Source organism: Meleagris gallopavo, chromosome 10 (genome assembly GCF_000146605.3).
Source record: "Meleagris gallopavo isolate NT-WF06-2002-E0010 breed Aviagen turkey brand Nicholas breeding stock chromosome 10, Turkey_5.1, whole genome shotgun sequence".
NCBI lineage: Eukaryota > Metazoa > Chordata > Aves > Galliformes > Phasianidae > Meleagris > Meleagris gallopavo.
Genome location: NC_015020.2, coordinates 22,431,172 through 22,439,534, shown reverse-complemented (window position 1 = coordinate 22,439,534; position 8,363 = coordinate 22,431,172). Strand labels below are relative to the sequence as shown.

Genomic DNA, 8,363 nt, shown 5'->3' with positions numbered 1-8,363 from the left:
GCCAACAGGGCCAGCTGGAGGCCTGGCACTGGGTGTCAACGGGCAGCTGCTCCTCAGGAAGGACCAGCTTTTTGTCCGTGTCCCAGATCCAGCCAAGAAAGGTGGAACGGCCAAGGCCATTTGCAAGAAATGAAACTATGGACAGAGCCACAGTCACGGAGAGAGTCAGGCTGACTTTCATCCTGTTCTCTCCCAAGGAACAATCCAACACACAAAGTGGCTGCTACCTTGAGCGGAGCTCCAGAGGTAACCACCAGTACAGAGCGGCTGCCCTGCGTATCTGTGCTGCGGGAGGCTGCCAACGTGACTGTACAAAGACTGATGTCATGCCCGGCTCTGTGATGTCACAAAGGAGACTGCAGCAGAGCTGGGGAGGACGCAGTCACATCAACTTGGAAGCCTGCTGCCACGACTGCTGTCCCCAGCACAGGACAGTCTGCCCAGCAGGGTTCAGTTCTCAATTGCTTTTACCTTACTTTGGTGCTTTTACTTGCACCTAATCTCACGGCAGCCATTTTTATTAGATTTAATGGAACTTCTCTTTCATCTCCCTTTAATAAAATCTGTAACCTGCTGTTTTCTGCATGATTTTGGTTTTTTTAAGGGTGTATAGAGGAGAGCTGGAAGGATCCCTTAATGGTGAGAAATGGTCTGAAATTAAGGTCCTGATCAGAGAATGCTGACAAGGTTACAGTACTATGTGTTTATGTGCAGTAAGCTGGCAATATTTCTGGATTTATATGACTGAGATATTGTCTTAGTAGCGAGGCTGATGAGATTTATGCTTTTTACCTGCAGACTGATCACGCTATGCCATAGCATTGTCATTTGTCTTATATGAGAAAAATAATACAGCTTGTTTTTTTTTCCTTCTGCTGAATAGTTGCAAAAACAGCCGTAAGATGGGGTATGCAAGGAATAGATCCTGCAAAAGTTCTGTTTGTTTATGGGAGCATGAGCATGGGAAAGAGTTCAGTTTTTGAGCTGGACGGAATAGTTGGTTTTTAGGTCTTCCCTGTTGCTGTAAGCCTTCTCTGTTCTGTGAGTACAGCACTTGATACAAAAGTCCAAATGTGATAACCTTGATTAACAGGCTACTGTGTATTGAGATTAGTGTTTAACTAATACAGTGACCTCCTTTGCTGGCAGTCTGGAAGGTCATAGGAAGTCTGCTGCAACACAAAGATTAATTCACTGGTCCGCAGCTTAATTGTTCCTTTTTCAGTTAAAATAGTCTCTGCAAAAAAGCATGAACACAGGATTGTTGTATCACGTAATTTGTGAATTACGTACCAGTCTGGTCCAATGACTTGTGCCACGGTTGTCTAATAAGGTGTTCTTTAGGACCAGGAGACAGTTATGTGAAAAACACAAACAACAGTGAAGAAAGCAAGCCTGAGAATCCTTGCATAGGCTGAAATACGTCAACCACTGCCACATAGAACAGGCATTCGAAAATTTGGCAAAAAGCAGGCTAAGGGGTCTGCTCTTGCTAAGGAGAGCCAAAGAAGCAAATAGCAATTTCAGTTAACATTGGAGGAAAATGTACCTGAGAGAAAGTAATAAATATTTTTTTCAAAGGAGTTTTTATTTTAGATATTTGGAAGACCGATGGTGCTATTGAGCATGGGTGGGTTTGGGCTGCAGAATTCTGAAGAATTAAAGCAATGGATGCAGAATGATGAGAACGGGGAGACTGAAAATAGCATTCTGAGGCTGGAGAGTATATTTCAATATAATAACTTAGGGATTTTTTTCTAACCTTCATAACAAATAAGTCAGGAATCTTAGTTCTCGGCTGTATAATAGGTGCTAGCTCACTTCAGCTTCCCTTGCTTTTAGCAGACTTCTGTTTCTTGTAAGCACCTTCCACTTGAATGAGGAATGAGAAACAACTGCCAGTAACTATTTCTGTAGTTATCTGAAATCTGTACAGGGGCCAGTGTATCTACTGTCTACATAAAGCCATAGGATTCTTTTTTTAATGCACCTTGTGTCTGCTTACTCTGCTCCTCAACTTTTTAAACACTCATAGAATCATCATAGAATCACAAGGTTGGAAACAACCTATAAGAGCATCTAGTCCAATTGTCTTCTCATTACCACTGCTACCACAAGCTACTAAACCATATCTCGCAGCTCCCCATCCAGATGCCTCTTGAACACTGCCAGGGACAGCGACTCCACGACCTCTCTGGGCAGGCCATTCCAGTGCCTGACCACTCTCTGAGAGAAAAACTTTTTCCTCGTGTCTAACCTAAACCTGCTCTGATACAACTTGCGGCCATTTCCCCGGGTCCTGTTCGTTGCCTGGGAGAAGAGGCCAAACCCCTCTTCACCCCAACCTCTCTTCAGGAAGTTGTCGAGTGCAATGAGGTCTCCCCTGAGCCTCCTCTTCTCCAGACTAAGCAATCCCGGCTCCCTCAGCTGCTCCTCAAAAGACTTGTGCTCCAGACCCCTCACCAGTTTCGTTGCCCTTCTCTGGACACGCTCCAGGGCCTCAGCATCTTTCCTGTAGTGAGGGGCCCAAAACTGAACACAATACTCGAGGTCAGCCTCCTCAGTGCTGAGTAGAGGGGGATGATCACCTCCCTGCTGCTGGCCACACTATTTCTAATGCAGGCCAGGATGCCGTTGGCCCTCTTGGCCACCCGGGCACATTGTCGGCTCATATTCAGCTGAGCATCAACCAACACCCCCAGGTCTCTTTCTTCTTCGCAATCATCTAGCCACTCATCCCCAAGCCTATAACGCTGCTTGGGGTTATTGCGGCCAAAGTGCAGGACCCAGCACTTGGCCTTGTTGAACCTCATCCCATTCATCTCAGCCCAGTGATCCAGCTTATCTAGATCCCTCTGTAGGGCCTCCTTACCCTCAGGCAGATCCACACCACCTCCCAACTTGGTGTCATCTGCAAACTTACTGAGGGTACACTCAATCCCCTCATCTAGGTCATCAATAAATATATTAAACAAGATGGGCCCCAGTACTGTCCCCTGGGGGACACCACTTGTAACGGGTCATCAACTCCATTAACCACTACCCGCTAGGCACGGCCCTCCAGCCAGTTCCTTATCCAAAGAAGTGTATATCTGTCCAGACCACAAGCAGCGAGTTTCCCCAGCACAAGCCTGTGAGAGACCATGTCAAAGGCTTTGCTGAAGTCTAGGTAGACTACATCAACAGCCCTTCCCTCATCCACCAGACTGGTCACCCAGTTATAGAAGGAGATGAGGTTGGTCAAGCACTACCTGCCCTTTATGAACCCAACTCTTCCAGCACAGCAAGGAGCTCTTTGAGATCAGCAAAGTGAAGATGTCACATCTGGATTTATACATGTCTGTATAGATACACTCCAGATTATTCTTTGTCCTTCAAGGCTCAAAGTTATTAAGTGCATGCTGACTCAGAATTTTAATAGATAACTCAGTACAGGTTGCTTGTAACTAAGAAAATGTAAAATGATTTAATTAATTGAGGAAGTGTCTGTGCAGACTTTCTTCCATGTATCTCCCTAAAGATGGACAAGGGACAAATAAGCTCTGAAACAGAAATACACTCTTATGTAATATTATTATATTTAAATTATGTTCTCTTTCTATATATATATATGTATATATATATATCTGTTCAGCAGAAAAGCATGCACATCTTTAAAATGAGCTTAGATTAAAATAGGTTTATTTATATAACAAGTCATTTCTCCATTGTAAGTAATGATGACACTGAAGAAATACACTCCTGGTTTCAGTGATGCAGTAACACGCCCATTCTGTCCCCTCTGCTCCCACAGTGTTAAGTTATTCTTTATAAGCATATCTTTCTGATTTATTTTTTTTTTTAATTGACAAATCCAAACCAAATATTCGTAAAGAGAATTGCAGCCCTGATAGAAGTTATGCTTACAAGAGTCTTGTTCATGCAAAGCCTCACCGAAGTGCACTGTGATGCTGTCAAACATCTACATACCTGAACATTGTTGCATCTAAATCAACCTCAATTGTTACTGCTATGCCACGGAGTTAACTAGATCAATCTCTGCCCGTGACAGGGAGGCAGTAGGCCCCTGCCCCCTCCCCCCTCTCCCCCAAGCACCATAAAAATGGGAAGGAAAAGGGAAAAGGGATAGGCAGATGGGAGCTGGGCTCAAGGAAGGAAAAAAACTAACAGCGGCAACAATCTATGGAGGAAAACTTATTTTACTATGATATCAGAATGCAAGATAATATAATACAATCTAATTGAAATTGGGACTAATAAATCAAATGAAATAGGAGAGAGTTTTCCAGAACCAAAAAGCCTACTTTGAACTGAAGACACACAGCTCGGAAGCACACCCACCCCCTCTGCCAGGCAGCAGCGAGAGAGAGCAAGATCCCGTGACTTCCTTCCTCCCGTGACTTGTCACGTTCACCTCACACACGAAAGGTCCCTGGCTTCTTCTGAGACCCAGGTATCCGAACGTTGTCAGTCTGCAGAACTGGAGTATTAACTCTTTAATTACCTGTGCACTACATGATGTTATGATGTGGAATACCGAATACCAAAAATCACAAAACCATGACAGCAGAGTTCATGTCTGATACCAAGACAGTCATCTGTTGTCACGTACGTAACGTTTGGAGCACCTGTTCCCTACAGTCACAATGGTTCCTATCTCAGGGATAGCGGACTTAGTGATGCAGATAAGCAACTAAACAGGAAGTGTCTTGGCTGCACAGTGACTTCTGCTAGACTCTGCTGGACTGGCAGTGTATGCAGGCTGCAGTGGCAGGCTGCCGGAGCCCTTCCACTGATGCTTCTAAAGCATCTGGGCTGTGACATACACCTTGTATAACCACTGTGAAGGCCTTGACATTTGCTATCAGATGCATTATAATCCTGTTTCTCCCACCCACTCTAATTCCTACTGCAACATTCTTTCTTTGAGGAGATGTAACTGCTATTAAACAACCGCTACAGCACTGTAGGAATGATGCACAAGACAGCTGGAACAGAACAGCAGCCCCTGCCCTCCCACAGCTGGAGAAGGGAAAGCACTTTTCTCTCCCACTGGAGGATGGGGCTGTGTGGGGTTGTGACTGTGCTGATGGGAGGGATGTGGGGGGAGTGGTGGAAAACCACGTGAAGGAAACTTCCTCGACACAGCTAATATTACAGCCCTGTTTTAATAAATAGGTTTGTAATATTGCTTGAAGAAAGCACACCTGTGTTACACAGTACTGAAGGGCAAAATGTCATTTTTATTTTAAGATTTTATGATAAGGGAGAATATTCAGTGTTCATGTGAATGCTTTTATGTCCTTGATGCAAGTAAAATCATCTGTCAGGGAGGGCAAGAATTTAAGATGAGTTATGTTAGCAGATGAAGAACTCTGTGCTCCTGAGACAGCTGTAACCTCCGCATCCCTTTCATGTTTTCCAAATCCAACCACCTGGAAAAAAAGGTTGCCATATAGAAAAAAACTTGGGTCTGTTTCTATAATATGGATATCTCTCACTGTTCATCTGCCTGAAAATGCAGTAATATAACCAGATGTGTGGATAATCACCAAATGAAAAGAAATAAGGCCATTGCTTCTCCTACCATACAGCCTTACTGAGATCTCGGAGGTTACCAAGTGTGGCATTTCACAAGTTGGCACCACCGAGCTGACTGGAACTACTCACGTGTATGCTGAGCACTTTCTTCGTGCTGCTTCTGTGAGTTTGGTACCAGGAGACCAGATCTGATTTTGTAACAGACTTCAGAGCTTCTATCTGAAACCCAAAGGAATGAGGTTATAAACAGAACAATCGTGATTTTAAAAGGAAAATGGTTTCCTTGCAGGAGCTATCCCCTTAGACCTCTTAAAAGCACCATGTTTACAATCCATGTGGTAGTGGCAGCACAAATCCCACCGTCTGTGTGCTGTAGCTTGAACTGGGCTGTGTGCAGGGATGCATACTCACCTCTCGGGCAAGCCTGTCAAAGCGATACTGCTGTGTCACAACTTCATTCCGGTTCCTTTCTACTTCATCCCCAAGATGAGAATATTTACATTTCTTAAGCTTTATCAGAGCTGTAACCTATGTGTGGGAGGTGGGGAAAGAAAAGGTTCAGAGGTTTATAAATAACCAACCTTACTTTGCAACCTTATCAACCATCACCTTTACTGAAGTTAAAAGAAAACACAAATTACATGAACAAGGCAGTTCCTTCTTTTCAGACTTCTCAGTGTGTTTTTTTAGAGCAACTGCTCAAAGAATTGAGCAAGACCAGGTCTTAAACACGAGTCCTTTGTATAGAAAACCTCAGAAATACATTGGATTGATATCACCAAACCTTCCAATTCAAGTGTCATTTACAAGTTCAAGAAAAACCTTTTCAAGCTTGATCTTTTACCTTGCTGTTAAAAGCTTCTCTTGTTAAACACCTGATTTTCTCTTTGAAGCAAGAAAGGAATTCCTCTATTTCCTTGTCAACCAATTCAGAACTAAACAAGAGTTAAATAATTATATCAGCTCAGGCAGGAAACGAACAAACAAACAAAAAATTAGCTATGGAACACACAGGGCTTTGCCCCATTCCCGTGAAAGCCCGTACACCCATGAAAACCAACTTATCTATTTTCTCTTTTACTGGAGAATCAGAACAGTGCTCTATACTAAGTACTGCTCAAATGCAGGGACCTCACTGAGCCAGAAGGAACCGTCGCTGCAATGCAGGGACCGGGCTGCAGTGCAGCCGGCAGGAGCATGCTCTGTCAGGACCCAATCTGCAGCCCTCAGCCTTGCAGGTGAATATTTCATTAAGGTAAAACAAAAGAAATGTCACGGCAAGAGGTTGTGGGGTTCATAACATAAAAATCTCCATCAACGACACAGCACTCAGATCCTAAAGTAACAACTGGAGGTAGCACTACCCTGTGCTTACTCAGCTTTCACTGACACAGAATTTTTCAAATACCCATCAACTTTGGCGATTCCAATACTTGTAGTTAGCTTCAGCTTTGAACAAAACCATAACACCGTTCTGGCACTTTAAAGTGATCTGGAAGAAAAGTTGAATGGAATCTGCTTGGGGACAGCAATCGTTTGGAGAGTCAGAGAGCAGCAGGATGTTTTACGTAGGCCTTGAGTTATTTTTCCGTAATGAAGTTAGGACTGCTGCAGTTTTAAGAGCCTTAAGGCTATTGCTTTATTTAGGTAGAGTTTTTCAGAGATGGTTGCATCTGTCAGCAGTGTCACAGCTAAAGTAATGACTGCTCTTTTTTGACATTCCCTCTGGGCTCTTACACAATTCCCTCGTACAGCCAAGTCAGGGGCCTGAGACTACCACCTGTTAATGCTACCAACTGAAATGGGAGCAGATGCGCTCCAAAGCAAACTGAAGTCAGTGTCATCTGCTCTGGCAAAACAAAAGGAAGGTTTTGTGCAACCTCAGTAATAATTATTCAGCTGGATGTTGTGTAAATACACCATGAAATACAGCAGGGGAATGTGGACACATAATTAGCTTGATCACTTGCTGTACCCTATGACCAAGGTATTTGCTACGCCAATACACACAAGGTCTGCTGCCCGCCTGGGTGAGCATCCCTGTTCTATGAACACCCCACACACATCCTGCTCTGACAGCTTTCTTACTCAGCCTGCAGCAGCCACGCTTCCACACCTACTTGTTCTTGGTTGCCTGCATTGCTACTGTGACACAGAAGCCAAGGATCCCTGAAGTATTCACGCAGGCGGGGTACACGTGGTAGCTTAAAAAATGCAAAGGGGAAACAGAAGTCATTCCACAAGAACAATTACATCTCCATTTACAAGCCATGCTATAGGTTGTAACAACGTTGGTGCTTTACCAAAAAAAGTCTCAAATCCTCAAATCTTTTTTTCAGTATTTTCTCATTTTTGTTACTGCTAATGCCCCCGGGCAATGTAGTCCCAGAGGTGGTCCAGGGGGTAGGGCAAGCTGAAGGACTTCTTCCCCATACCCAGGGGCTCCTACTTCAGGCCCTCTGCACTGACGACTCTCCCGAACCTGTACCGGACCCATCTGGGGCAAGTAGACAGGCCAAGCCGACAGGGCCAGATGGAGGTCTGGCACTAGGTGTCAGCAGGCAGCTGCTCCTCAGGGAGGACCAGCTTTTTCTCGCTGTCAGAGACCTGGCCACGAGAGCCGGAACGGCCAAGGCCATCTCTGAGAAATGAAACTAAGAACATAGCCATAGTCAGAGAGAGAGTCAGGGTAACTTTCATCCTGTTCTCTCCCAAGGAACAATCCCAACACACAAAATGGCTGCTACCTCTGAGGAGGGGCGGGGCGAGGCGAGGCGAGGGGATGCGAGGCGAGACGCGGTGCCTTCCCGCTCGCGGCGCTG

At 44.8% G+C, this 8,363-nt stretch overlaps 1 protein-coding gene across 1 annotated transcript; it reads right to left on the bottom strand.

Annotated features, from left to right (window-relative positions):
• Positions 1 to 4,215: 4,215 nt before the first annotated feature.
• Positions 4,216 to 8,357, bottom strand: LOC100542437 (nardilysin-like). The gene is made up of 6 exons (XM_019618749.1): positions 8,289 to 8,357; positions 7,662 to 7,745; positions 6,386 to 6,476; positions 5,953 to 6,069; positions 5,671 to 5,760; positions 4,216 to 4,480 (listed from the first exon to the last, which is right to left on the bottom strand). Exons 2-6 carry the CDS (start codon positions 7,679 to 7,681, stop codon positions 4,301 to 4,303), a joined length of 498 nt encoding a protein of 165 aa, XP_019474294.1. The 5' UTR covers positions 7,682 to 7,745; positions 8,289 to 8,357; the 3' UTR covers positions 4,216 to 4,300.
• Positions 8,358 to 8,363: the final 6 nt, after the last annotated feature.